Source organism: Mus caroli, unplaced genomic scaffold (assembly GCF_978045245.1).
Source record: "Mus caroli unplaced genomic scaffold, Mus_caroli_1 scaffold_2, whole genome shotgun sequence".
Classification (NCBI taxonomy): Eukaryota; Metazoa; Chordata; class Mammalia; order Rodentia; family Muridae; genus Mus; species Mus caroli.
Genome location: NW_028227257.1, coordinates 27,248,994 through 27,267,450, shown reverse-complemented (window position 1 = coordinate 27,267,450; position 18,457 = coordinate 27,248,994). Strand labels below are relative to the sequence as shown.

At 48.5% G+C, this 18,457-nt stretch overlaps 1 protein-coding gene across 4 annotated transcripts; it reads left to right on the top strand.

The window, feature by feature from the left end:
* Positions 1–1,294: 1,294 nt before the first annotated feature.
* On the top strand, positions 1,295–18,114 carry CUNH20orf96 (chromosome unknown C20orf96 homolog). Of its 4 annotated transcripts, none has more exons than XM_021155596.2 (11): positions 1,295–1,427; positions 1,602–1,656; positions 2,180–2,279; positions 7,323–7,435; positions 10,819–10,977; positions 13,090–13,189; positions 14,294–14,451; positions 14,529–14,630; positions 14,745–14,831; positions 15,951–16,069; positions 17,870–18,114. In XM_021155596.2, exons 1-11 carry the CDS (start codon positions 1,417–1,419, stop codon positions 17,928–17,930), a joined length of 1,065 nt encoding a protein of 354 aa, XP_021011255.1. In that variant the 5' UTR covers positions 1,295–1,416; the 3' UTR covers positions 17,931–18,114. The 4 variants fall into 4 exon arrangements, with proteins under 4 accessions (XP_021011255.1, XP_021011254.1, XP_029330548.1 ...); XM_021155595.2 differs by having other exon boundaries at positions 7,320–7,435; XM_029474688.2 differs by lacking the exon at positions 17,870–18,114 and adding an exon at positions 16,272–17,458 and having other exon boundaries at positions 7,320–7,435.
* The last annotated feature ends 343 nt before the right edge of the window (positions 18,115–18,457 follow it).

Below are 18,457 nucleotides of genomic sequence, written 5' to 3'. Positions count from 1 at the left end.
CACGCCCGGCTCATTTGTTCTTTTATAGTTGTTTTAAAATTGTTTTTCTGAGTTTGATTACATCTAAAATTAACTAAAATCCAAAAATGGAGGACACACCAGTGAGGATTTTTCTTTTTCTTTCCTTTTTTTTTTCTTTCCCCTTTTCTTAATTTGAAGTAGCAAGATCCAGGTCTACTCTGGGTTTTGAGGAGGGAAGAAGACACACCTTTAATCTGGGCCACCCCTTCTGCCGGCAGCCCAGAGGAGGAGGGAGCCTTTGCTCATTGCTTGCTGGCCCCTTGCTAGCAAGTCTGTTCCTTCTTTCACTGGCAATAATGCTGGTGGGATTCTAGCACCAGCTGAGACATCCAACATTATGGACCCAGCAACTTCTAGATTCATGGACTTTTTGCTCGCACCAGGTATTGTTGAATTAGTTGGACCATAGCCTATAATAATAGCAGGGCAGAGGATCTTTGTGAGTTCTAGGCAACCCTAACACAGTGAGTTTCAAATAAGCCAGAGTTACACAGTAAGAACCCTACTATCTCTATCTGTCTGTCTGTCTGTCTCTGTCTGTCTGTCTCTGTCTCTCTTTCTATATATATATATATATGTGTGTGTGTGTGTGTAGTTCCCCCCTCCCAAATTTATCCTTTGAGGCTTCATAGATGCACAGAATGTACCGAGATCATATATATGTACCCCCACCTCTCCCTTCCATCTCCTCCCTTCACTCTGGGATCTCCCCTGCAATCCATGATGGAAAGTGGGCTAACTTGATTTCGTTCTGGTCAGATATCTTTTTTTTTAAATTTTTTAGGTTCTATATTTTATTACTGGACAAACATCCTAATTTAAGACACGAAAAGTCTCCAGGTTTAAATGCTGAAATCCATCTGGTAGGACTGATTGATGACAATTCAGTATAAATCCTGATATCTTTGAGAGAGTGGGAGTGTATGGGATTTGGAGTGGAAGTTTAGGAACTGGTCCTGTGTGGTGAGTGATCTATGGATACCATGATACAAGTGTATGTGGGAGAGTCGTCGGGGTGGGGGTGGGGACGGAGGATGGGGGGGGGGGTGTTCCTGAGCCGAACATGTCATGTTTTCTAATCTCCAGGATATATTCGATGAAATAGGAAGCAAAGTCAGGAGTGAGGACGAGAAACAAGTGATGGAAGTTGAATGAAAGTGGAGGTAAAGAGAAGACGTTTGAAAATATGTTGGAACTCCGTGGGGCCTCTGCAGTTTTGCCTGGCTAGGTTAGTCTCTCTCTGCGTTCCAAGGTTGCCGTTTCCTTGGAGACCAGGCGCTGCCAGCGGAAAGTGCGTGTAGTCTCCCTGGGATCCGTTCTTAGACAAGAGGTGGCAGAAGCCTCAGCGGTATCTGGAGACAGTCTATACCCAGAGGACCTGGATTCTTTTCCCCAATGGCACAGAAGTATGCAGAGAGCATGGGGGTTAAGGAGGGGGGAGCGCATGTGTGGGCTCCATCCCTCAACCGTTGCTTTCCAGGCTCCAGCTCCTGGTGTGCTTTGGTAAAGTGGGGCTGCTGGATCCCTGCTTGGGCTGGGGAATAATGGAAGTTCTCCCACCCACCCTCAACTCTTTCCAGACAAACCTCGAGACCTCAATTCTCAGGGAACAAGTTTCAAGTACCTGTGAGATTGGTGAGTTCGGGAAAGGTTAGAACAGACTGTTGTTTGGGTGGGTGAGTGGTGGTGGTTGAGGGTCTCCACGACCCTATGTTCTACCTGCCTTCAACTCCCATGGTGATAACTGCATGATGCACTCTGGGATTGAATGCCAAGCCCATCGAGCCTCACTTAAGGCCACTCCTTCCCTGATCAGAACATAAGGGTCAATCAGGCTGCTTGCTCACTGTGACTCAGGTTGCAGAAGGGTGGTTCTTGCTTTCTGTTTCTTCAGCTTCTTTAGTGCCTTGCAGCCTTGGTTCTGACTGGCTGATAAAAACAGACAAAAGTGATGGTTAGTACTCACAGACCACTGAAGCCTTTACAAATCCTTCTCAGAATTCTTGCACCAACTCAGGGAGTTAGGTTGTGTTAGGAGGTTCACATTAGAGTTCAGGTCACTTTAGGATACAGATCCCCTGAAAGGGCAAGTCAGAGCTGAACCCATCAACCCTGTGACTCACTGCATTATGTATGGTGGCACTGTGTTCCCTGCCAGGGACCAGAGAAGAACTTGAAGCCATCTACCCTGCCTCCCCTCCGACAAGTCAGAGGCCGCAACAAAAGCAAGACGAAGAACCTGAGTAAAATCCAGCCAGGTGGGCAGAGCTCTTGGGAGAGTTTGTGGATGCTGGGGATAAGCTATAGTGGCTGCTTTTGGCCCTTGGCACACCATTCATATTACGGTAGGCTTACTGCTATGACAAATAGCCTTCAATTTTCAGGTATCAGTATATGGAAATTCATTTCCCAGCAATGCCTTTGTAGAAGTGTGGTCTGCTTTATTCAGTGATTTAGGAATGTAGGCTCCTTGCACCCCATAGATCTAATGTTTGGTAAGTCCTTGAGGTCCTCTGCTGGCAGAGATGGAAGAGAAAGCAAGGACAAGAGGATCCAGACCTGAAGTGACACCACTTGTATTCCTTCCAGGAGCTGTAACTCCCATCACATGACCATCCTTGACTGGGAAGCTGGGAACTGTCTGGCTCTATGTCCAGGAGGGGAGCAAACAGTCTGGGGGAATGTATAGAATCATCTTTAGCACATCATTTTTAACCTTTCCAGGGAAATTCTGAGGTCTTAGCTCAGGCAAATGTAGGTTTGCATCTTGGCAGTGCTGCTCACTCACTTTTGGAAAAGTCCTTCATCTTTCTGAGCCTTAAACATCTTCACTGTGAAAAAGAACTGTGGGCTAGGCAAGGTGGTGCACATGTGTAATCCTTCTAGGATTCAAGGGGCTGAGGCAGTAGATAATGAGTTGAAGGGGGCAGCTTGAGCTTCAAAGCTCTGGGTTGTGTAGCTGTTTCCTTCTAATAGAAGCAGGGAGGGAGAAGGAAAGGAAAGTCACAGGGCTCAGGAAGGAGAGGAGTTCTCAGGCTCAGGATCTCCCCTAAACACAAGCTGTCAGGCCCTCCCTCCTCTGGCTTCCCAGTGAAATGGAAGAGCTGTTTGCAAACAAGGAGCTCCAGGAACACAGCTTTTGTGAATTTTCACTCACGCTTGGGTAGGCTTTGGGGGATACAGCTGCCTATGCGTCATCTATGCCATCTATGCCACTGTAAGTAACCCTTAACTACTACTCCTTCAAGTAACCCTAGAAAACATTGGTTTAGTGGCTAGACTTGGTTGGAATAATGTGTCTGGTTTGTTGCTTGGTGACCTGTCTAAATGTTCACACCTCCCTAGGAAAAGTCATACTATACCCTGTCTGCCCCAAGTACCACACACACATACACACACACACACACACACACACACACACACACAGAGGAAAAGCCTCAAGCTGGTCTCAAACTCAGAGAAATCCTCCTTCCTCTGACACCAAGTCTAGACGAAATAACAGATATTGGAAAATTCCTTATTTGAAGAAGTGCTGGGGTCGGAGTGGGGTGAGTGGGTTTTGTATTTGCTATGGAAGCATTAGGACCTGAGGTCAGATCACCAGTACCCATATGAAAATGGGCATGGTAACATAGGTCGATAGATACCGAGCTACATCCCATACCATCTCTTTGATTTTTTTTTTTTTATTATTTTTATTGTATGTGTATTGATGTTTTGCCTGCATGTCTGTCTATGGACCACTTGCATGCCTGGTACCCTTGGAGGTTGTTTGTGCCTCAGTGGATGGGCCCACACCCATGCATATATGGGTAGCAGTAATTAGTAATTATAAAGACATGAAGTTGAAGTTGGGAGGACATAGAAAGTATCTGGAAGCAGTTGTGGGGAGGAGGAGGGAGTGGACATGATAGAAACACATTATGCATTTCTCAGAGTAGATGAGAAATATTAAATGTATATTTAAAAAGTCAGTAGCCCAAGCTAGACTGTGGCACAGCCCTCTAATCCTAACTACCTGAGAATTTGTAGGAAGACAGTCAGTTAGGCTTTCCAGGGCAACTTAGCAAGACTCAATCTTAAAATACAAAGCAAAGAGAGAGAGGCCAAAGAGGTGTCCCAGCGGTTAAGAACATTTGCTGCTCTTCCAGAGGGCCTGGACCTGGTTCCCAGCACACACAATAGACAACTCACAGCCACTTGTAACTTCAGTTGTAACTTTAGTTCCAGGGTATCTGACACTATCTTCTGGCCTCCTGATACATGGCATATGTGTGGTACAAAGACAGATAATCAGGCACACACACATACAAGTAATATAAATGAAGAAAAATTAACTAAAAATAAAAGCATAAAGTGAGAGAAAATGAAACACAAATTCGTACAACTTTTAGAAAAAGGCAGAATAGAAAAATATCTTTGGGGCCTGTCTTGGTTAGGGTTTCCATTGCTGTGAAGAGACATCGTGACCAAGGCAACTCTTATAAAGGCAAACTTTTAATTGGATCTGGCTTACAGTTTCAGAGGTCCAGTCCATTATCGTCATAGTGGGAAGCATGGCACCGTGCAGGCAGACTTGGAGCTGGAAGAGCTGAGAGTTCTACATCTTGATCTGAAAGCAGCCAGGAGGAGGCTGTCTTCCTCAGAGGAGACTCTCTTCCATCCTGGATAGAGCTGGGCCACCAGGAAACCTCAAAACCCACCTATACAGGAACACACTTCCTAACAGTGCCACCTCTCATGGGGCAAGCAGATTCAAACCACCACAAGGCCTATGACTAAGTGTGGAATTTGTTACATGTTACGCCATCAGCTCAATCCAGGGAGGAAAAATAGGTATAACAGAATCCATTAAAATAAAACAATCTGGGGCGGGGGGCGCCTAGCGAGACGGCTCAACCAGTCGAGGTGCTTGCTAAGAAGCTTGGTGACCTGAGTTCCGTCCCTCAGCCCAACGTGGTACAAGGAGAGAAGCATCTTCAGACGGTTGTCAGGGTCCCCTGACCTCACACATAGGCTATGGTATGCAGCGTTCATGAGCTGTCACCCACGCTGGGGTGGGCTTTGAGTTATGTTCCTGTGACCCCCATCCCCACACTCCTGTAAGTGGCCCCAAGAAACTCACTGGTTCCTCAGCTAGAATTGGGCAGAATCATTCCTTTGGTTTGCCGTCCGTGCCTATGTGGGATGAATAGCTGTTTGTTCATATGCCCCAAGGGAGAGTCCTACAACACCCAATGCTGGTAAAGAAAAACTGGGACAGCCATACATTGCTGGTGGTTTTTAGAAAGACGACATCTCACTCAAATGATGATTTACATGTGACGCTCCCACACAACTCAGTGTCTTTCCCTACAGAAGATGATTTAATATTTTTTTTGTGCATGAATGTGTGGGCAGATGCGTACAGCTGTGTGCAAACATGGAGAAGTGTGTGCTAAGTGTCCTCTATCACACTCCGCCCACTCCTCTGAAGCAGGGTCTCTCCTTGAACCTGGGGAACAAGTTTTCTCAACTAGGCTGGAAGCCAGCGAGCCCCAGTGGTCTGCCTATCTCTGTAGCTGGCTAGCTAGACTGGCTGGATTGGTGAGCTCTGGGTTCAGCTGAGAGGATGTGTCTCACTATAATAAGGTGGGGAAGCTAATGAGGATAACACTTGATGTCAACCTCGGCCTCTTCATGCATGCTCACACACATGCACCTGCACATACACCCACCCCCACACATGCCAACACAGCTGCACATGAAAAAAAAAATCCGAAAAAGTACAAAACAAAAATGCAATAATTCTGAGTATCTGACACCAGACTTGTACATGTGAGTAATTGTGTATTCTTCTAAAGTCCCAATAGTTTAGTTTAACACATGTCTGTAATCCCAGTACTTGAGAGGCAGATCCTAATCCTGCCAGGGGATTAGGAGAAAGTTATGTATTGCTATGTAGCTTGTCCAAGACCCTGTCTCAAAAATCTACACACACGCGCGCGTGCACACACACACACACACACACACACACACACACACACACACACACAGAAAGAAAGGAAAACAATTCCTGTAGTTAGCATATATATAATATTATTATCTCATATCTTTCAGCACTTAATACTAAAATCTCCCAGAATTAAGGATCTTGATCTGTTAAAAACTTAGTACGGTTGCATATGGAGTAGGGATGGTGTCTGTTGACTGAGGCTGGAGACAAGCAGTTGGCTGCGGTTGGTACAGAGTCGGCCTTCTGAAAGGAAGCGTGGTTTCTCCCTCCCCCACTCCCTCCCTTCCTTACTTTGCAGCCTAAGTTGTCCTTTAATTTGTTGATCCTCCAGCCTCTACCACCTGAGCGCTGGGACCACCATGCCCAGTTTATACAGTACTAAGGATTAAATTCATGGCTCTGTGTGCACCGAGCCAGCACTGCACCAATTGAGCTATATCCCCAGCAAGGTTCTAATGAGCCTCTGCTCTCCCCCCTGTCTGAAATGCCTCTGTAGTATCACAGAGATGGCTGGTTGGAGTTCTGCATAGCTGTAGTGGTCACTCGCTGTCATAGTAACTAGGAGTACGTATCCAGCCTTGAAGGCATGGCAGGTCCCATGTCAGGCACCTTAGGGCAAAGTGACACCCAACCTTCATGACCCACTTATGAGGCAGGCATGACTGTCACATCCTATAGGAGAGACTAAGGGACAGGAGACTGCCTTCCAGATGACAGAGCTACTAGAAAGTCCTTCCTTCTCGCCTCACCTTGATCTTTCCGCCAGCCAGGTGGGGAGAGCAAGCATCTGGGTTTATCTGACACCCTATCCTCCACTTGCTCTTGCCGCCCCTATCCATGGTATGAGGCTGGGAGAATGGTGGGAGTGGTGGTCTTTATTTTATTGGTCTCTCTTCCTAGTCCCGACTGCCCTCGACTCACAGAGGTCTTCCTGTCTCTGCCTCCCAGGTGGGATTAAAGGAAAGTACTACCATGCCTGGCTATGGTTGGGATGATGGCGGCTGTAGTGTTCTTGACTTCCTTTATGGTTGAGAGAGTGGTTGGCCTGGGGGAGAAGTCCCGTTCCTGGCCATCTGTCTGCCCTTGCTGGCCCTCCCTGTCACTTCTCCACATCACTGCCTTCCTGGCCTTGTCCTTCCCTGTCTGGAGGCCCAGACTGTGGCTAGGGGTTTCTTTGAGGGCAGCAGTTTCATCCTTTGTCAGGGTCACATGGTAAATCTGTAATGAGGGGGCCTCTCTGGGCCCTGGCCCCAGGCCTGTATCCACCCTCACCTGCTTTCTACCCTTTCCCCTGTGTCCTCAGCAGTACAGTCCCAGGTCTCTGTAGAGATGGCAAACTCAACAAAGATTTCAGGAGGACTTCGAAGAAGGGACCAAACGCACCACGGGAAAGTGCAGGCCAAGGTCCGGCTGATGAGGGTAAGAAGCACGGGACAGGAGACAGTCCGCAGCTTCGCTGACTGAGGCACCACTGAGGGTAGCACCAGTCTATTCCCGCCATACAGCCAGCCCACGGACACACTTAACCATTCTTATTTTGGGAAAGAAATCACTTGACCCAGGTCACACATCCAGAAATCAGTGGTGTGGGGGTCAAAGCAGTTAAGTTTGGGCTGTTGTGTTTAGACGAAAGAATTAGACTTTCCTTCTTCTCTGGAGCTTGTCTTAGTGCTGGCAGTGCTTTGTCTCTCAAGGAGCCCCACTCGTTTGGGGGCAGTGCCTGGGAAGCTTGCTTCAAAACCTCCACGCCAGTGATACCACTGTAGCCAACTCTAAGTTCTTATGCTTTTATTTATTTATTTATTTATTTATTTATTTATTTATTTATCTATCTAACTTACTGAGGCCAGGTCTCACTGAGTAACCCAGGCTGGCCTTGAACTCAACAGTCCTCCTATCTCTGCCTCCAGAGTGCTGGAGTGCAGGTGTGTGCCACTATGCCCAGCCTTCTTATACATTGTTTTTATGGCTTCTGTAATCATTTGAACCACATTTTAAAGGTTAAAAAAAAAAAAAACCAACCAACCAACTAAACAAACAAAAAACCAAACTAGTCTCGTGAAGCCTACCTTGCCTTAACTAACTATATAGATAGTAGAGGGTGACATAGTGAGTTCCAGACCAGGAAGGGTCAAATGATGAGAATCTGTCTCAAAAATAAAAATACAGAAGGGGCCGGAGAGATGGTTCAGCAGTTAAGAGCATTGGCTGCTCTTCTGAGGTCCTGAGTTCAACTCCCAGCAACCACATGGTGGCTCACAACCGTTGGTAATGGAATGAAGACAGCTGGTATGTCTGAAGACAGCTATACTGTACTCATACACAATAAATAAATAAATAAATAAATAAATAAATAAATAAATAAATAAATAAAATGTAAAAAGAAAATAAAGAGGGAAAACATCTTTGCTTTGAAATTGCTTTTCTCTTTAACCCATCATTTCGCCAGGTGGTTTCAATGGGTCGGTCATCTGTGGAAAGACCTGTTTCTGATATTTGTTTTATCCTGACTGTAGGAGAGTTTCTGTGGCATTGTTTGATACACTTGTGGACATGAGCATTGTGGCAGTAAACCGCACCCCTCGGCAGTTCTTCCGGCTGTCTTTTGTAAGCGTTCAGTCAGTCAGCAGGTCCTGACTGAACACCTGCTAAGTGTCAGGCCCTGTTCTGAGAGATAAATAGGGCTGGGATCTGGCCTGGGGGAGACAAGTGATTATAGATAAAGTGTGAAGTGATAAGCCAGAGGCTGTGGTGGCTCATGCTTGTAATCCCAGCTTTTGGAGGCAGGAGGACAGCCTCACAGCATAGTGAGTTCAAGGCTGGCTTAGATTACAGAATGAGAACCTGTCTCAAACAACAACAACCGCAAACCAAATCAAACACGCCCCCAAGATTATAATAGCAATATCAAGGGAGCGCCCGATAATAAAGGTATGAGGAGACCAAGAGGAAGGTTGGGAGGCTGAAGGGGCCCAGGGGGAAGTGCAGGAGGCCATTTTAGATAGGCCGGCCAAGGAGTGAAGACATAGGGTGGGAGACAGCTGTGGGAGTGGGGTTAACAACTTGTTTGTGCGTGGTGCAGGGCAGTGGATGGTATGTATGGGGTGGTGGATATGCAGCCATGGACAGGGTACAAATAGATACAGGGCTTGAACTTCACTTGAGACACAGAACGGTGAATTAAAAGCTCCCATAGAAGAATCTTAATTGATCTAGCATCTACTCTCAGAGCTCCACAGGCTGTCCCTGTGCCAGTGACACCACATGAGAGCACAGAAGCAGTCTGCCCTCCTGCTGTGATTTGCTGCTGGAAGGAGACTAGCAAGTTGATAGGGAAGGGCCTCCTGTGGGATGGGAGTCCTAAAGGGAAGTAGGTCGGGAAAGGAGACACAGCTACACGTTGTAATTGCATGGTTACATATTGAGGTCATGGTCAGGCAGGAGACACTTTAGATCTGCCAGTAGACAAGTCAATTTCTAGAGCAGAGGTCATAAAATCCTATTTCTCAGAGTCACTAGGAGTGATGTGTGTGTGTGTGTGTAGGGTGACAATGTGTGTTCAGACTTAGTGTCCCCAGGGATGTGAGAGTGGCATTTGTTTTTAAAACAAGGTATTTCTGTATTCAGGGGTCTGGAAATGTGGGGACAAAACCTAGAGTGTCTAGTGCCACAGACAACAGCTCTGCTCTGCATGACCTTGCGTCTGCTATGGAAGCTGAACTTGTATAAAGTGAGACTAATAATAGTTCCTGTCTCCCTGGATGCTATGAGGTAATGCAAGTGCAGGTCACGGCGCCAGCACACAGCAGCCACAATGCACTTGCACAGGTCTTGTTATCAAGTACAGAATACGGGAGCTGAAGGCCAGGGCAGATGTAGGAATCAGGTGACCAGAGGAAGAGAGAAGAGAGCATGCAGGATGGAAATGGGGGTAGGGGGCTAGAGCCAAAGAAAGCAACCTCAGCTGCTGCTCGCTGGGTACTCGCCGAGCTTGCCAGCATTGCCCCGGTGGCTGTGTTAAGATTTTATCTTATTTCTAAGTGGCAGCTCTCTGAAGCAGCAATTAGCTATTAGCTGCTTTGAATGAGTACCAATGAGTTACTGGATGCTAATTAACTTGTTCAGGTTAATGCTGAACCGTGCTGTCTAACCTCTCTGACTCCATGTGTCCTCTGAAGAGCACATCACAGCACTTGCCCGCCCTCATGTCCAGTAGGCTATTTGTTGTTATTACTATTATTCAATATTAACTATTAACATGAATGATCTTATGTCCCACTGGGGGTAACCTTGGGCAAGATTTCATTTGCTCCTTAGGACTCACTTTCCCTGGGGCTAAATATGATAAGAAATTGTGGGTGTTCTCCCCTCTCCCCTTCCCTGCTTCTAGCCCAGACCTAGCCTGCTACCTCTGCTGGCTTCTTACCTAAACTGGACCATTATCTTGTATATTTTCTTGTGGTTTTCATTGATTCTAAGAGGTCTTTGGAGATTGGGCATATCCTTTTCTACTGACTGTCAGTTAATTAGGTGGTGATGAGCCACCAACTGTAGGAAGCATTCTCATCTCAATGATATGACATGGAGTGGGGAGGGTGAGGGTGTGTAGAAGCTTAGTGGGTCAAAGGTAATAGCAGCTCCAAATTTAGGTGCTCTGACTTACAGATGGGGAAGAGCCGCCCCCTAGGCAACATTTACTATGGGAGGTCGTAGGGCCCCGGTCCCCCCCACCCTCCCCAAGGATCTTTAGTCCCCAGCAGGTTTGGGTGACTTTACTCCCTGCCCTTGCCCTGTATCCGTAGTCGATGCTTCGAAACCAGCGGACCTCGCTCCAGGAGCTCTACAGCCACGAAGGCTACCTCACCAAGCTCAACAAGGAGCTGACCAAAGCCATCCTGGACACTGAGGAGAGCGTGGCCTTGAGCGTGCGTGAAATGCTACAGCAGCAGAGCATCCTCGGGGTAAGCTGTCGCAGCCCTTCTGCCCGCCTTCTTCCTGCGCAGGCGCGCCCTCTGCTGGCTTCTTTCAACCTCTGCACTCTCTGCCTCATCTGAGAGAATGCCATATCTCCTTTCTCGGGCTTACCAGGGCTTTCCTGTGTATTGGAGCTTGGTGGAGCGAGTCACAGTAACACTCACCTCAGAAGGGAAGTTGTAGCCGTCATAGCTGACACTTGTGCAGTAGAAAATATTTGATACTGTCACTACCACCACCACTGCCTGCCAGGTGTCCATAGTGAGACACCAAATGTTTTTGTATGGTCCTGTGTGTCCATATGCATATGTATGTATATCTCACAACAGCCTGACAGGGCCGGCACTATTCTTGCCCTCATTTTACAGATTAAGAAACAGAAAGCAGAAGGCCAGGGAACTTGCTCCAGGCCACACAGAGAGCAAGAGTTGGGACTTGAGCCCAGACAGTCTTTCCCCAGGTTTTCTGCTTTCTTGCCTTGGTATCATTTGTTTTTAGGAAGCACAGTTGATTGAATCCACTGTTGCCTTGCTGGGGGAGTACCTAGGGCACTGTCTAGAGACTGCTCTGCTAATATGAAGTTCTCCTGTTTTGAAGATGGCCATCTTCTTCCCCTGTCCTTATGTGCCTTTTCTCTGTGTGCATGGAGAGTAATGCTGTCTTGTGGGGGCACGTCGGTCCTCTCGAGAGGCTAAGGTCCTGTCCTGTCACCTCTTATTTGCCTCCCTAAGGGGACGGTCCCTAGCTCCAGAAAGCAGTTACACCTAAGAAGCTTTGGTGGACACAGTCCATTTTTATTTTTTATTTTTTTTTAAAGATTTATTTATTTATTTATTATATGTAAGTACACTGTAGCTGTCTTCAGACATTCCAGAAGAGGGCGCCAGATATCGTTGCGGATGGTTGTGAGCCACAATGTGGTTGCTGGGATTTGAACTCTGGACCTTCGGAAGAGCAGTCGGGTGCTCTTACCCACTGAGCCATCTCACCAGCCCCACAGTCCATTTTTAATAGAGACCAAAGCCACACAGTTCTTTAACTCATGGAAACTACTACTACTACTTCTTCTTCTTCTTCTTCTTCTTCTTCTTCTTCTTCTTCTTCTTCTTCTTCTTCTTCTTCTTCTCCTTCTCCTCCTCCTCCTCCTCCTCCTCCTCCTCCTTCTTCTTTTTGTTTGTTTTTCGAGACAGGGTTTTTCTGTGTAGTCCTGGCTGTCCTGGAACTCACTCTGTAGACCAGGCTGGCCTCAAACTCAGAAATCCGCCTGCCTCTGCCTCCCAAGTGCTGGGATTAAAGGCGTGCGGCACCACTGCCTGGCTTTCATGGAAACTTCTTGTACATACACACTCACACCCTCTTGCATGTGGAAGCCATTAGGTAGTGGTGTTCATCAGGACTTGTCTGTCTCTCCCTGGAACCCAAGGTTTGCATATTATGCTAGGTTGGCTGGCTAGTGTGCTTCAGGGATCTGCCTGTTCTACATCCCCAGTACTGGAATTATAAACCCACAACATCTCTCCAGGCTTTGTGCCATGGGTACTGGGGATTAGACTGTCCTGGGCACACCTATGGGCCCTTGGGAACAGCCATTATGTGACACCTTGTCTACATGAAGCCTTCCCTCTAGTGGGGTCACAGTAAGTTGCAGCTAGTATTGGGCATGTGCAGTACTGGAGATGAGGAGATTTGGGGATCCCCAAGGGGACCTCTGACTCAGACATGGGAGCACCAGGAAGACTTCCTGGGGAAAGCCATGCTTGAGCTGAAGTCTGCAGAGGTGTGACCTGGTAGAGGTTGGATGGGTAGGTACTGCAGGCAGTGGAAACAGGTGCCCCGGACATGGGGTATGAAGGAGTGAAGGAGACATAAGGAAGCTACAGTTGCTATAGAGGGTTAGACAGCAAGGTGTGATGAGGGACCGGGAACATAAGTCTGCCTCAGGCCAGAGAGTAAAAGGTCCTTCAGCCATGGTAAGGGGTCCACTGACAATTGGAATAGGAGGTGATAGATGGCTGGACCTGGGAGTGCGGATGTGGAAGTGCACTGTGAGCTGGAGAGCCAGCAGAGGCTGGGGGTGAGCTGACTGTACCCTCCCGTAGAATATCATCGACATCTTGGAATATTCAAACAAGAAGCGGGTGCAGCAGCTGAGGTCTGAGCTCCAGGAGTGGAAAGAGAAGGAGGAGAGCAAGACAAACAGTAAGGGGGACCTCCTGGGCCTCACCCGTGAGCTTCGGGGTGGGGCAGCTCCTTCTACCACCTTCCTGGCGCTACTAAGTTCCTGTGCTGCCTTTTAGGCAGAGCCTGTTGTTGAGATTTAGAGCGAGTACAAAAAAAAAAAAAAAAAAAAAAAAAAAAGAGCACCCAGTGTTTCCCAGACCTGTGTTCACGCACTGCGACTGTACACTCACCTGGGGTGCGGGGACTTTTCTCACACTTTACTGATGAGAAGTCTTGAAGCTGAGTGAGAGGAAGTACCTGCTGTAGGCTTTGTGGCTAGGAGTTGGAATCTAGGCCAAGTCTGGCTTCCCATCAGGTTTGTCTGGAGGGGGCAACTGGCACCCAGGTTTTCTGGCTTCCATTGCTCTAGAATGGGTTTTTTTTCCCCTTCCCTGAGCAGGATGGATAGTGAGTGTGTGTGTGTGTGTGTGTGTGTGTATGTGTGTGTGTGTGTGTATGTGTGTGTGTGTGTGTGTGTATGTCAGAGGGCTTGTGCCAGGCAGTCTAAGACACTGGGGATCCCCTCCATGGAGGAAGGAAGACTAGATATTATCTTTTATTTGTTTGCATTTTTGAGACAAAAATAAAAAATCAGCTCAGGCTGACTTGCAACTCACTTTGTAGCCCAGGTTTGCCTTGAATTCTCAGCAGTCTCTTTTAGCCTCTTTGGTGCTGGGATTATAGGTATGAACCATCATATCTGCTAGATTTTGTCTTAATCCTGCCAAGGATCACGTGTTGATCAGAGACCAGTGTTGTCTCTGGTCTTGCTTCCTCAGGAGCACGTGTCTGAAGATGCTGAGAGCTAGTTAGGGATGCTCTTGGTGAGGACCACTTAGCAGTCAGCAGAGCTGGCCTGGTCCAGGGATTTTACACCTTTTTGTTTCTCTTTTCTGAGGCCTCAGACACTAGCAGCTTCAGTTTTCACCACCTCCTAACTCATGTGGGCATACCTCAGCCCTGATCCCAGCCCATTGGTCAGGGGAGGCTGGGTTTTTGGGGTCTCCTGGAAAGGTTCTCTGAAAGAAGCCCCAGACATCTGCCCTTTTAACTGCCTCTTTCCCCCATACTGTCTCTCCCCAGGCCTTCAGAGGGAGGTGGATCAGCTGAACTCCGAGATCCAGAAGGCCAGCGAGGAGGTGAATTTCCTGAGCACCTACATGGATCACGAGTATCCCGTCAGGTTGGTTCAGATCTCCAGCCACATACGCCAGGTGCAGCAGGCAAAGGACAACCAGCAGGTAAGGGAGTCCTTGGCCCTGATACCTGAACTACATGGAAGGTAGAGTGGTAGACGAGTCCTTTCTGCTGCCCCCAGGACGAGCTGGACAACCTTAGGGAGATGCGGGAAACCATCCTGGCACTTTTTTCCAACCTAATTCAAGAGAAGAAGAAGAAAATCCTGAAGTGTCTGGTCGTGGTGAGTGCTAGCCTGGCCCTCCTAGCTTCCCTGTCCTCTGCTTCTGGTGCCCCGTCAATCTCCTATGCACCCCTGCCTAGTGTACTTAGACACTGACTTCTCTTTTTTCCATAGAATACCCAGAAACCCCATGAGAACATACTGCTGCTGAAGACCCGGGACGGCCGGCGACTGCAGAGGTGCATGGTCTTGTTCAGAGAGGTGAGGACAGCAGGAAGGTCACGGCCTCTGGGACTGAGCAGGTGGGCCTTGCCTTCTGCTGACCTGGTCCTCAGGAGGGGCCTTTCTCCAGCATTGGCCTGCTTCCTTGACTGAGCCGTTGCTGTCACTCATAATTCACCTCAAAGGGGATGCATGCCGGTCCCGCCCTTCCTCGTGGCCACCACTGCTGGCCATGACCCATTAGCATCATCCTCTGCGCTAACCACTGCCCTCCACTTTGCTCTAATCTTTGATCCTTTCCTCCTAATGCTTTGACCTAATCTAGACTCTTCATGTAAACGCTGAACATACTGATCCCCAATTGGTTTTTGATCGATCAATAAAGATGCCAGTGGTTAGGCAGAAGAGGTGGGGACTTCCAGGTTTCTGCAGGAGGAGTGGGAGGAGAGGAGATGCGTTGGAAGGAGAGAGAGCCACCAGCCATGTGAGATATTGGGTGGAGTGGCCATTGGCTGCTTCCCTGATTGGGCCTGGCGTAGCATGCTGGAGATCAGAAACACAACTAAGCTAAGGGGAGATTTAGGGTGCTGAGTAGAGGGAAGGACACATTAGCCTTGGGAGGCTTAGAAGAGCTCAGCCACTGAGCCATAAGGCAGGTTCAAAATGAGCGAACGTGTGTGTGTGTGTGTGTGTGTGTGTGTGTCTTTTATCTGTGGATCTGAGATAGCCCCTGGGCAGGTATGTGCATGTGACTCACCAGGAACTCAAAGCAGTATACACAAAACTACATGCTACACTTCACCATGATCAGAGTTAGGGGACAAGGTCCCACCCTTTGTGGAGTGAATGGCATTGTCTTGGCACCATTGCCAGTTTTCAAGTCTAAGTCCCCATCTGTGTCACCTTGTTTCTCTCAATGTGTGTCCTACCCTTTTGTAACTGGTCTCCATTCTTCACTGTTCCTTCCTCTCATCTGAGAGGCGCATTCCCCTCACTATACGTGTGTGTGTGTGTGTGTGTGTGTGTGTGTGTTCACTCTTGCTGCAGTGCATTTTAGTAACAGGACACATCCCATCTCCCCAGACACCCTCCTTCCACAGTGGTGTCCCATCTTCCCCAGGCTTCGATTCATACTTCCTTTCTGTGTCTTTCCCTCAGCTTATTGAACAGATGAAAGAAGAGATTCCCATCCTACTCTCAGAGGTGGAGCAGATGTGTGCAGAGCTCTGGAACCCGAGAGAGGCCGTCTATAAGGATGTTCTGCTTCAGAGACCCAAGTATGTAGCTTAGGCTGCCGTGCTGGGCTGAGCAGACCAGGGCCTAAGAATGCCAATTTGGGGAGGAGGCCTGGGTATGCCACGCTCTACCGCTAGCCTAGATGTAGCTTTCCTCCCATTTCTGGTGTAGCTGAACCAGGTGGTTAGGTCCAGGGAAGACACAGGGGCAGGGGTGGAAAAGGGCATCTTTTCTGCCTGGCAGGTTTCTGTGCCCCAAAGGAAGAGTGTCTTTCCTTTCAAAATTAACTTGGCCTGCTTTCCCCAGGATTAATGGCTCTGTGGTAGGGCCAGATGGTAAGGTGGGAACAGGCTAGGCTCTTCACGTTGCTGCCTCAGGACCTTGTATGGTGGCAGAGCCCAGCATTTGCAAACTATAGACTTTTTCCCGTTTGTCTCCCTGTCTCCCAGGCCTTCTCTTGTGTCCTATCCTCACTTTGTACTTTGAGACAGAGTCATGCTTTGTAGCCTAGACTGGCTTCAATTATTGATCCTCCTGCTTAGGTCTCCTGAGCGCTGGGATTACCATGTGTTTAGAGACTTTCCTTCCAGGAGGGAGGGGGTGTTAAGCAAACTGATGTTTGATTCCACCAAAGTTCCTCCCAGGAAACCAATGGGTTGATTGGGCTTCCTCACAGAGCCTGGATGAGGGGTCACTGACAGGATTATGTGTGAACCCAAAGTAGCCACACTGGAAAGCCTGCATGCAGAGTGGGTGATAGCTTGCCGTGGGTGTGGTGTGTCGATAAGGCCCTCTTTCTCTAGTCTTCCTCAATCTATGAAGTCTGGCTTCTCCCTAAGACATATGTGACTGGTTGGGAGGAGTGGCCAGGTACTCAATTGTCGGCCCCATGACCCTCCCACCTCCCTCGTTCTCTGAGGGAATGTCATCGGTCGACATCATCAGTCCACAGAGGTGCTGGTGTCTACAGGCCAGCACAGTCAAACAGAAGAAGATGGTGGCAGCTTGGCTTAGAGGATGGTCCTGGACCTGTGCCCAGTGCTCCTTGCTGGTTGGCTGTTTCCATGGCACCCTTTCCCGCCTCCCTTCTTCTTTCCTCTTCCTTTTCCTTTTGAGTTTATGAAATACCAGGGAGCCCATGAGTGAGAGCGACCCTCGACTCTGTCACCACGGAGCCAAGAGGAGGAGAAGATAGTAGGAGATACTGAGTTCTGAGCATGGAGCTGCTGAGAGGCCCATGAGTCCAGAAGAGCCTGTTCCAGGGCAGTGGGTAGGGGCAGTCAAGAAGGACCAACTCCCTGAGGACGTGACATTGACATGAGTTCCTGTTCCCTCTTTTTGTCAAGTTCCCTTCCTATTTTGACCTCTGTGTGTGTATATGTGTGTTTATGTGTGTGCATGTGTGTGTGTATGTGTCTGTGTGTGTGTGCGTGCATGTGTGTATGCGTCTGTGTTTATGTTTGTGTGTGTGTGTGCATGTGTGCGCGTGTGTGTGCACACCTGCACATGTTTGTCCAGGTGGCTGCAGGCTGTGTTTTAGAATGATGCCTCCCTAGTAAACACCAGTATTGTTTTTTTTTTTTTTTGTTTGTTTTGTTTTGTTTTTCGAGACAGGGTTTCTCTGTATAGCCCTGGCTGTCCTGGAACTCACTTTGTAGACCAGGCTGGCCTCGAACTCAGAAATCCACCTGCCTCTGCCTCCCAAGTGCTGGGATTAAAGGCGTGCGCCACCACACCCGGCAACACCAGTATTGTAATGAAACTGGAGGTGTGTCCCCTCTGCCCCTAATCCTGGTGTCCCTGGTTGACCCCTCACAGTCTTCTTTTCTGCTTCCTGCCAGGTGCACCCCAGACATGGCTGTTGAGCTCAACATTCCTGTGCAGGAGTCATTCCCCTTCTAGACGGCAGTGTTGCCCCCTCTTCTCCCTCCTCTCTTCCCAGCACTGGGGGTTTCAGCTGGTGACTTACAAGATGGTACCTCTGTTACAAATCTGACCCACAGCCCTCTCTTCTACCCCTCTCCCTTGCTGCTTGGACTAGGCAGGAGTTCCCAGTCCAGCCTGCTTGTTCCTTGGTGCCAATAAAGCTGTGTTTGTATTTGCTTGGTGCTAGTCTATGGGGCTCCCATAGGTTTTCCTGGATATGTCATGGCAGTAGCCTTTGACTTAGGATCAGGGTTAGACTGCTGTGCTGATGGCATCCAGGAGAAGTGCTGTAGCTGCCTCCCCTCATCTCCATGGCTTCCCCCTGGTCCAGTGGGAGCTTAGCGTCCCTACCAGTTGGGAGCCTAGAGCAGTTGGGGCCAGTGCCCAAAGCAGAAGAGAGACTCCTTGGGATTCCTTCACCTGTGAGCTTTCTGGATCTCCGGGGTTGATGGCCATTTCTCTTCTGGCATTGCCTTGCTCCTTCCTCAAACACACAGGGATAT